This window comes from Orussus abietinus, unplaced genomic scaffold, assembly GCF_000612105.2.
Source record: "Orussus abietinus isolate OABI.00-Male unplaced genomic scaffold, Oabi_2.0 scaffold751, whole genome shotgun sequence".
NCBI classification, from domain to species: domain Eukaryota; kingdom Metazoa; phylum Arthropoda; class Insecta; order Hymenoptera; family Orussidae; genus Orussus; species Orussus abietinus.
The window spans coordinates 19,446-31,077 of record NW_019395024.1 but is presented as its reverse complement, the minus strand read 5'-3'; the positions used below and the strand labels follow the sequence as shown (position 1 = coordinate 31,077).

The 11,632-nt window shown below is 44.3% G+C and overlaps 1 protein-coding gene across 1 annotated transcript; it reads right to left on the bottom strand.

Moving 5' to 3' along the window:
• Positions 1-498: 498 nt before the first annotated feature.
• On the bottom strand, positions 499-11,378 carry LOC105703470 (Krueppel-like factor 8; the record flags this gene model as incomplete). The annotated part of the gene is made up of 3 exons (XM_023433606.1): positions 10,992-11,378; positions 4,555-5,392; positions 499-558 (listed from the first exon to the last, which is right to left on the bottom strand). Coding segments are annotated over exons 1-3 (1,285 nt in total), but the record flags the coding sequence as incomplete, so codon positions are not given.
• Positions 11,379-11,632: the final 254 nt, after the last annotated feature.

The window sequence follows — 11,632 nt, the reverse complement described above, 5'->3', positions numbered from 1 at the left end:
TTCCAGCCAGAACCTAAAACTATTCCACACAAACGATCGGTCCCATTTCAAATGCTTCGAATCGAGTTGCACCCTGCGGTACCAGATCACCAGCAAGATGTGGGTCGCCTCTCGTATGTGGCTGGACGCATGCCTGCGTGCAAGTACTTCAAGAAGGAAGAAATCAAGTGGTAAGGTGCGTGCACGTACGTCCAGGCACTCGTCGAAGGCACGTGCATGCACCTCGTTTGGAGGTTCCCGCTTGCAGGGGCCTCCACACACAATTCCACACACGAGATGTAGGGAACCACGCCCAGCCCACACAAGAGATTCTCTCAGAGTCCGGGCGCACTTTCCACCTCTCGGTTCTGCATTTCTCCTCGACTAAGCGCCTCTTTCTCTCCTCGAGGTGGACTACATACCTAATTATTAGCGGCACACATCTCATGCGCCCGTTAGATTAGGTCTAGGATTAGAACAACGTGTGTAACAGGTTTGGCAGGGCGTGCGCCCACTTACCTGTGTGTATCCGCTGATGTGCCTTCAGGTGCGAGCTCTTCGTGTAGACCTTTGTACAACCTGCAATGGAAATTGTTTCTGTGAATGATGGGATGTCTCTGGCGCGGCTGATTTACCGCCGATTAGACCTATTGCCAATTACTCGGGAGTAATGGCGGCGGTTGCGGATTATTAAACTGCCCGTTCTACGTGGCGTGCTTGCTGATAGTAATAACCGATCTGGGAGGCGAATTGAGATTTTCTAGGAGTCGGGATTACGAAAGCAGGAAAGTTCACTCGCGATGTGCTGATGCGGAACCTCCGCAACACCTCTACCCTGCCGAAGCGCCACTCGAGATGATCAGCGGGGAACTACAGGTGTCCTTATCAGATGCACATGAACGGAAAGGGTTGAGGGAACCTATGGTGAGAGATTCCCGCTATCAGCACTGCCCGTTATGCCCAAAGCTTTTCAGGAGAATCGATTCGGCGTTTTTCTGTGACGCGTGATGTATCTTATGGTACATTGTTTCTATGTTTCTTGACTTTCTATGTAAAGAGGATGCTGAAACTTCCTACCATTTCCGATTGAAAGATGAGTTAGGACTTTGGGATAAATGGCACTTTTTCTCAACAAAATCAAAAATGCTTTTCCAAAATGACGGATCCATGGAATGGTTATCTAAGTCATATTGTTTGACGTTTTTTGACTTTCTGTATGAAGAGGGTGCTGGAACTTCCTATCTAAGTCACATTGTTTGACGTTTTCTGACTTTCTGTCTGAAGAGGATGCTGGAACTTCCTATCTAACTCATATTGTTTGACGTTTTCTGACTTTCTGTCTGAAGAGGATCCTGAAACTTCCTATCTAACTCACATTGTTTGACGTTTTCTGACTTTCTGTCTAAAGAGGATGCTGGAACTTCCTATCTAAGTTACATTGTTTGACGTTTTTCGACGTTCTGTATGAAGAGGATGCTGGAACTTCCTACTATTTCTAACTGAAAGATGACATAAAACTTCACGATAAAAGGACATTTTTCTCGAAATACTAAAAACGCTTCTTTAAAATGACGGATCGATGGCATGGTTACCTACGTCCTATTTTTTGACGTTTTCTGACTTTCTGTCTGAAGAGGATGCTGGAACTTCCTATCTATGTCACATTGTTTGACGTTTTCTGACTTTCTGTATGAAGAGGATGCTGGAACTTCCTACTATTACCAACTGAACTGACACCTTAAGGTGATATAAAAGTGTGATATATACGTACGAAAAAGTCAAAATATTTATAAAACTTTTCTCCAAACAGGGTGCACCCATTTTGGGCCTTAAAAAAAAGTGTCTTTTCGAGTCATGTGATTTCAGGGGTTTTACTTCACCTTAAGGTGATATGAAAGTGTGACATATACGTACGAAAAAGTCAAAATAATTATAAAACTCTTCTCCAAACAGGGTGCAGCCATTTTGGGCCTTAAAAAAAAGTGTCTTTTCGAGTCGTGTGATTCCAGGAGCTTCACTTCACCTTAAGGTGATATGAAAGTGGGATATATCCGTACGAAAAAATAAATATATTTATGAAGCTTTTCTCCAAACTGGATGCACTAAATAATCTAAAACTTTAATACGTAATTATGGAGGCTCCAAGAAAGAGCGCGCTGCCCGTGAAACTTAATTTTCCGGAAAAAACGTTGTATTCATCTCGGACAATGACCAAAAAAATATTTTTTGCAAAATATTAATCACGTGTTAAAGTTTCAGATAATTCGGTGTACCCAGTTATGAGAAAAGTGTTATAAATATTTTCACTTTTCAGCATGTATATATCCCACTTTCCCACAACCTTAACACAGGGAAAACTGGTGCGCATTTGTTATTCGGACACGTGAGAAGTAATTCCCCGTAAGAATCTTTCATTTCCACGAACCTCTACCACCGAGTACTTAATTAAAAGCGAAAATGCCATGCGCGTGAAATTACTAATGGCTTCGAAACGCGTAGAACTATCACGAGTCTAATTCTCGGGGTGTTAATGGAATCGCTTACAGGCGTACTTAAGCTTCAACTGAAATACCAAGACTCTGAATCGATGAATTATCCAGATTTATACATGAAATCTGGAATTCAAATGGCCTCTGCAATTGATGGTATGGCAGAGCGGAATGGTTTTATTGAGACCGTTTCAGCAACATTCCTACATACCGGCGCAACTAGTATGTTAATAGCAATTCGTCGATTAAATTGAGTCCACGACCAAGAACCGTGACTCTGTGCCGACAAATTTCCCAGCTTTGAGGTTATCGCGGAATTTCCGCACGTTAAGGTGAAGTGAAACACGTCGAGGAACTTGATCGACGTCGGTAAAGAAGATTTTTCTAAATGCCTATGTTGTCGATGTTGGTTTCTATATTGAGTGCTGTGTCGAATTATATTGGGTATTTTACTAAATGGTGTACACCATATGTTGTTTTCGTGCAATAATTATAAAGAAATCGAAGTAAAAATTCAGAAATCCTCTGGATTCATGGTTTCTGAGGCCCTAATTGACTGCAGAGGGACCTCCTGCGCCATCTGTGATTTCCAGGCCAATTAAATTTTCACTCCGAGACCTCGTATTCCCATCGTTTTGACATAAAAGCGCATAAGACACATTTATTGCCTTTATCCCGTTCAAATGCGAGTTTCTCGATTACCAGAGTGTTTTAAATTGTAGTACAATTGTCTTGACATTTTTATTGTACAAAATGGCGTACTCCATATGTTGTTTTCGTGCAATAATTATAAAGAAATCGAAGTAGAACTTCAAAAATCCTCTGGATTCGTGGTTTCTGAGGCCCTAATTGACTGCAGAGGGACCTCCTGCGCCATCTGTGATTTCCAGGCCAATTAAATTTTCACTACGATATCTCGTATTCCCATTCTTTTAGCGTAGAAGCGCATAAGGCACTTTTTTTAGGCTTTATCCCGTTCAAATACGAGTTTATCGATTACCAGAGTGTTTTAAATTGTCGTACAAGTGTCCTGACATTTTTATTGTAGTAAACGGTGTACTCCATATGTTGTTTTCATGCAATAATTATAAAGAAATAGAAGTAAAAATTCAGAAATCCTCTGGATTCATGGTTTCTGAGGCCCTAATTGACTGCAGAGGGACCTCCTGCGCCATCTATGATTTCCAGGTGAATTAAATTTTCACTCCGAGACCTCGTATTCCCATCGTTTTGACATAAAAGCGCATAAGACACTTTTATTGCCTTTATCCCGTTCAAATGCGAGTTTCTCGATTACCAGAGTGTTTTAAATTGTAGTACAATTGTCTTGACATTTTTATTGTACAAAATGGCGTACTCGATATGTTGTTTCTGTACAATAATTATAAAGGAATCGAGACTAATCTCCAGAAATCCCCTGGATTCATTGTTTCTGAGGCCCTAATTTACTGCAGAGGGACCCCCTGCGCCATCTGTGATTTCCAGGGGAATTAAATTTTCACTCCGAGACCTCGTATTCCCATCGTTTTGACATAGAAGCGCATAAGACACTTTTATTGCCTTTATCCCGTTAAAATGCGAGTTTATCGATTACCAGAGTGTTCCAAATTGTCGTAAAATTGTCCTGACCCTTTCGATTCTCATATCAGATCCTTCGATATTTGTATATTGATCGAAATATGAGAGCTCGACGCCATTTTGGTCATGGACTCGGCTGAGTCGACAAATTTTTATAAAAAATCTACATTTTGAATGTATCAGGACAATTCTTAGATGATCAGGAGTGATGTGTCAAAGTTTCGAACAGTTTGGACCAACACCCTTAAAAAAAAGTGTTGTATTCGAATCGACTGCTTTGAAGAGGGTTTCACTTCACCTTAAGTTACCCTTAAGTATTCAAAATGGCGTTCCCACTAAAAAGGTGACGTATATGAATTTTGTTCTCCCGACGTCGATTGAATTCCTCAGCGCCCTTCATATCCCCTTAATAATTAGGCCACTTAGTTCTTGAGTGGAATCCCCCATGCTCTACACTGATAACACTGATACCCATTTCCAGGATGGGTCTATAAATTCATGAACTCACCTATAAAATCACAATGATGCACCCGCCGCTTCTCCAGCTCGGGATTGTTCCGCCTGTTGAACTTGGTGATGGTTGGGGCCTGAATCCTGTGTGGTGGATTGAGGATGGGTGGTTGTGGGTAGGGTGGAGGAGGGGTTCTTCGCGGGGGTCCGCCAAGTGGAGACCCTGGATCGGAAATGGGAGGTGTCAATGGCGAGACGTACATCAGCCTGGTCATCGAGCCATAAAGCGGAGACGTGGCATTGCCAGTCGCCTGCTGATTGGCTGGGTGATGGTTCGTCGGAGAGCCATTGTTGTTGCCGGCCCCATTGCCGTTCCCGTTCCCACTAGGGTTGCTATTGCTCCCGTTGTGGTTTGGGGAGAAGGTCTTGAACGCGTTGGTCCTGTGATGGACAACGGGTTGGGGTGCGGACCTGTTGGCGAAGCTTTGGATGGGTTTGGAGGTAGGTCCTTCGAGGAGGTGCAACGTGGGGGATGGAGGCAAGGGTTCGGTCTTGATCTCCACGGGAGAGAGGACCGGGGACGTGGGGTCCTCGGTCTCCATCTTGATGTGGGATTGGGAGCCCAACATGTCGGCGTTCTCAGGGTCCAGCTTCTGGATGCTGGAGGTGATGTCCTCCCAGAGGGGTGGCCTGAGGAAGACGTCGTCGTCGTTCCCGGCAGGTTGACTCCTCGAGGAGACGAAGCTTGCCTGGGGCCGGCAAGCCGCCGCCACCTCGAAGAAGTCCTCCATGTGGCTGGACGCTTCCCTGGGGTCCTTATCCGCGTCATCCTCGTCTAGTCGCTGCAGCCTGTCCAACTCCTGTCTACACAGCAAGGTGTCCAGGTCCGACGTCTGCTGGAACAGAAGATGTAGACGTTGTTACCTGTTCTTCGCCGTGACAGTTGTATTAACACTATGCCGTCCGGCGACACCACAGTGGTGACGTGCGCAAACTAGCGGTCAACGGCCGGTGACACCACAGTGGTGATGTGCGCAAACTTTTGGCCAACGGCCGGCGACACCACAGTGGTCTCGATAACGTCAAAAACGGCCGGCGACAAGTCAAGTGATCCGAATTAGCGCTGCCGGCGCCAAGCGAATAAATATTTACGAATCGTGCGGACGGCAAAGTGTTAATAAATGTTGTCTGCATTTCTGTACACACGGAACAGCCGTTCCCTACGACACACAACAACACACAACGACACACAACAAAGATCCGCGACAGGGGACTTTCAACGTTTGACTAACGACGATTGCAGGGAAACCGAAGAAATATCCCTATGAAAATGGCAGACATCCCTAAATAATTCAACCAACTATTATGAACATTTTGCGTAGATAAAGTGCTTTGTTTCACACCGAGCGGACACACAAAATAACCAGCAGGGTTGTGAGTAACGGCGTCCGTTTTCAAAGAAACATCGCACATCGGTGGTGCTTGAGAGGCACACTTGGAGCGTTAAGGGTTAAGATAATTTGTTTATACCTATTTTCAACAATTTTAATTACAAATGAAATTTTGCGAGTTTCAGGACCTACCTTAGGGTCTTCATATTCACGTGGTAAAATTTGAAAGAAATAGATACACCCAATCCGGAGAAAAGTGTCATGAACGATCCACCCTAAGATGCTACTTTCACATCCCCTTAAGGTGATTGTGTCTCATTTATGTAACTTTTTTCCAAACTGAGTGCACCATATCGTTTCAAACTTTACAATGTGAATATGGAAGCTATAACGAAGGTGCTGAAACCCACAAAATATCAATTCTAAGATAATTTGTTTATACCTATTATCAACAATTTTAATGACAAATGAAATTTCCCGCGTTTCAGGACCTACCTTAGGGTCCCCTTATTCACGTGTTAAAATTTGAAAGAAATAGGAACACCCAATCCGGAGAAAAGTGTCATGAACAACGACCCTAAGATGGCACTTTCACATCCCCTTAATACAGTTTAGGTCGAGCCATCGGAGGCAAACGAGCGAGTGACTTGCGGTATGCTGATCACGAGTGCAGGACGTCGTAGTTAATATGCAACGAGCAGATCCAAAGCCGTGGCGAACGGCGGAGCTTGCAGGATAGGGACCCCGTGGCCCGGCCTGAGAGTTAAGCCTGTAGAAGAGCCAGAGGAGGTACAACATCGTCCGTCGCAGCCGGGCAGCGAGGCAGGCAATGCCGCGTCATTCTTCGCATGATTTGTACACGCGCAACACCGCCCTCGTGTTCATGTGCCACTTTCGCCGCGCATAGCGCGCATAATATTTCGAATATTATAATGGACCTCGGCATGGACATGGAACATAACGCCCCTTCAACGCTCGACTATTGATGGATGATGCTTCCTCGACATCTCCGCGAAACGATATTATTCATGGCCAGTGGTAACGTGGATCTGACTCGCTTGCTAAGCTTTGTGCTGCCCTCTGGGTCCTCTATCTGCGAAGCAGTGGAACCTGCGATGCCTTTGCTTAAGGTGGTATGAAAGTGCGATGCAGATTTGAACTGCCGCCATCTGTGACGTTCAGCTGGAACTAAACGTTTGCCCTAAAAACACGGGTTAGCCACAGGACTAACCAGCGTTCTTGAGCAAATGTTGGTGAAGGCATTTATCACAGTTTACTGTCTGACCACTTCTACGGTTTTCCAAATTGTTCGAGCTAGGTCCTAAAACTCTTCATTTTTTATTCTAAGCCTCCAAGAAGCGAAAACATGGAAAACTTGCTGCTTTGTGCTGTCCTCTATCTGCGAAGCAGTGGAACCTGCGATGCCTTTGCTTAAGGTGGTATGAAAGAGCGATGTAGATTTAGATTTTGACGAACCAACGTCGCCATCTGTGACGTCTAGCTGGAAGTAAACGTTTGCTCTACGTAATTTAGACGATTAATTTGCGTATATTCCACTTCATGGGTTGCCTGGAAAGAACCACACAATTGTGTGTAACTCTCTGTAAGAAAGCACGATGGCTCAAGCAACATCAAGTTAATTTTGTATTAACATTAAGGTCTGCCCGTACCCAAGAATTAGGAATACGAGGTAGGAATCCTTTAGATACTTTTTTAAGGGGGATGATGGACGATATACGTTTGCTATACCTTTATACCTAATTTAGTCGATTAATTTGCGTGTATTCCACTTTATGAGTTGCCTGGAAAGAACCACACAATTGTGTGTAACTCTATAAGAAAGAACGATGGTTCAGGCAACATCAAGTGAATTTATATCAACATTAAGGTCTGCTCGTACCTAACAATTCGGAATACGAGTTCGGAATCCTTAAGATATTTTTTAGACAGATGATAGACGATTAATTTGCATATATTCCACTTCATGGGTTACCCGGGAAGAACCACACAATTGTGTGTAACTCTATAAGAAAGAACGATGGTTCAGGCAACATCAAATGAATTTGTATTAACTTTAAGGTCTGCGCGTACCTAACAATTAGGAATACGAGTTAGGAATCCTTTAGATATATTTTTAGGTGAATGATAGACGATTAATTTGCGTATATTCCACTTCATGAGTTGCCTGGAAAAAACCACACAATTGTGTGTATCTCTCTGTAAGATAGAACGATGGTTCAGGCAACATCAAGTGAATTTATATCAACATTAAGGTCTGCTCGTACCCAAGAATTAGGAATACTCGAGTTCCCTGTACCAGGAAACATCGGTCATCATCAGTTGCACTTGCAATAATGCCAAGACTGGGTACCATCCCCACTCTCAAAATGGACATTTAATGGATGCTGCGTTTCCGGGAGTCTCGGTGAATCGTGTATCCGTACTTCTTGATAGCATGGATCAGACTTTGTTCGGATACATAGCGTGCAAACTGTGCGCATATAAGCACGAAGCCGAGGGTAATAAATGGTGATCAGAAAGGGACGTGGTGGTTCATCCAAGCTGAAATTGCCTCCCAGTGTACCGATACATTACCATTGCTCCTTAGTTAAACGGGGCCGTATTTTTACGACATCCGTACGTGTTCTAACTTCCATCAAAATTACAGGATGGTTCAATCCTTTCCGGCCTCCTGCATTGATTTCGAAATACGTATAAATGGTACCCTGGAGGAAAGGAGGAAGCGACTAGGACGCAATAGGATTTAATGTTTCCTCTCATTTTTCTTAGATTGGTAATTAAGGTGAAGTGAAACCCCCTCCTAAGGTGAAGTGAAACATCCTTCAAATCAGTCGATTCGAATACAACACTTTTTTTTAAGGGTATTAGACCAAACTGTCCGAAACTTTGACACATCACTCCTGATCATCTAAGAATTGTCCTGACACAATCAAAATCTGGATTTAAAATAAATGTTTTTACTTAGCCCAGACCAGAACACACATTTATGTCCAATAACACACATTTTTTTAAGGACATTGGACCTGTCCGAAACTTTGACACATGTCTTGTGATCATCTAAGAATTGTCACAATAGGATTTTATGTTTCCTCTGATTTTTCTTAGATTGGACATTAAGGTGAAGTGAAACCTCCCCTCAAATAAGTCGATTGGAATTACACACATTGTTTTAAGGGTGTTGGACCTGTCCGAAACTTTGACACATGTCTTGTGATCATCTAAGAATTGTCACAATAGGATTTTATGTTTCCTCTGATTTTTCTTAGATTGGACANAAGTTTCGGACAGTTTGGTCCAATACCCTTAAAAAAAAGTGTTGTATTCGAATCGACTGATTTGAGGGGGTTTCACTTCACCTTAATTCCCCTTTACTTATAGAATGAACTTCACAAGATTGTCTCAAAGTCCAAATTTTCAATGTGTCAGGACAATTCTTAGATGATCAGGAGTGGTGTGTCAAAGTTTCGGACAGTTTGGTCCAATACCCTTAAAAAAAAGTGTTGTATTCGAATCGACCGATTGGAAGGGGATTTCACTTCACCTTAATTCCCCTTTACTTATAGAAGGAACCTCACACGGGAGTCGTTAGTTCCGTGCAGAAGGTCTCGCCTACATGGGCGGCAGATGCCAGTAGATGGTTGGGTAGCTACATGCGTAGCCACCCGAGAGGTCGGCCCGTCTGCATTGCTAATCTGTAACTTCGCGATCAAATAATCCCGGCGTTAGCGTATACGCAAGAGTATTATTACCATAAAAAGAATAAGATCGTAGGAGGAGGGGGCGGTGCGTCGAGCCCACGTCGAAGCGCCTCGATTCACCCAACCATAATGTGGATACCCTAACCTCCGGGTATATCCGAGATGCTGGTAACCATCCACACGACGCACCTACGTCTTTACGCATGCGCGCGTAATGACGTACCAAACCATCGTCTTACTTTAATTCAACCCGCCCTGGGCTAGTTCCTAGAACCCGTCAGGATATTGCTCCTTTCTGGACAAGTCGTTGGCTCTGGACGTCCAGATCCAGCGATTTCCCTCCTGCAAATGTCCTCCATTGTTCAAAAACCACTCGGCCTGCTGGAGGGGTTTCATACTCGCCTCTGGATTTTGCCCGAAAGGGAAGAGAACACCACACAAGGGCCCTGGCACCGCCGAACGTGGAATATCCGTAAATTAAGCGTATATAAACGTTTAGTGAACGTATGACCACTATATAAACGTTTATATCCGTCAGGATATTGCTCCTTTCTGGCCAAGTTGTTGGCTCTGGACGTCCTGATCCAGCGATTTCCCTCCTGCAAATGTTCTCCATTGTTCAAAAACCACTCGGCTTGCTGGAGGGGTTTCATACTCGCCTCTGGATTTTTCCCGAAAGGGAAGAGAACACCACACAAGGGCCCTGGCACCGCCGAACGTGGAATATCCGTATATTAAGCGTATATAAACGTTTAGTGAACGTATGACCACTAAACGTTTACACCCGTCAGGATATTGCTCCTTTCTGGCCAAGTCGTTGGCTCTGGACGTCCAGATCCAGCGATTTCCCTCCTGCAAATGTTCTCCATTGTTCAAAAACCACTCGGCCTGCTGGAGGGGTTTCATACTCGCCTCTGGATTTTTCCCGAAACGGAAGAGAACACCACACAAGGGCCTTGGCACTGCCGAACGTGGAATAGTGGACGTATGTCCACTAAACGTTTACACTCGTCAGGATATTGCTCCTTTCTGGACAAGTCGTTCGCTCTGGACGTCCTGATCCAGCGATTTCCTTCCTGCAAATGTTCTCCATTGTTCAAAAACCACTCGGCCTGCTGGAGGGGTTTCATACTCGCCTCTGGATTTTGCCCGAAAGGGAAGAGAACACCACACAAGGGCCCTGGCACCGCCGAACGTGGAATATCCGTAAATTAAGCGTATATAAACGTTTAGTGAACGTATGACCACTAAACGTTTACATTCGTCAGGATATTGCTCCTTTCAGGCCAAGTCGTTGGCTCTGGACGTCCTGATCCAGCGATTTCCCTCCTGCAAATGTTCTCCATTGTTCAAAAACCACTCGGCCTGCTGGAGGGGTTTCATACTCGCCTCTGGATTTTTCCCGAAACGGAAGAGAACACCACACAAGGGCCTTGGCACTGCCGAACGTGGAATAGTGGACGTATGTCCACTAAACGTTTACACTCGTCAGGATATTGCTCCTTTCTGGACAAGTCGTTCGCTCTGGACGTCCTGATCCAGCGATTTCCTTCCTGCAAATGTTCTCCATTGTTCAAAAACCACTCGGCCTGCTGGAGGGGTTTCATACTCGCCTCTGGATTTTGCCCGAAAGGGAAGAGAACACCACACAAGGGCCTTGGCACCGCCGAACGTGGAATATCCGTAATCCAAATTACTGCAAGTTGATCAGAGTTGTCAACGATACACCGTTGTTCAGTACTAAAAGGATTAGCAATGTTCTCTTTCTCCATGTCGCTAATTGTACTCATGACGTACAAGTCCTACCTGGAGCCTAGATACTATCTAGAATTTTTTTCCAAATTACCGTCGCTTGATCCAAATTGCCAACGATATATCGTTGGTCAGCACTAAAAGAGTTAATAATGTCCTATTTTCTCCATGGCATTAAGTGTATTCCTAACGTAGATTTCCCAGCTAACGCCTAGCTACTATCTAGGACCTTCTTTCCAAATTACTGCAAGTTGATCAAAGTTGCCAACGATAC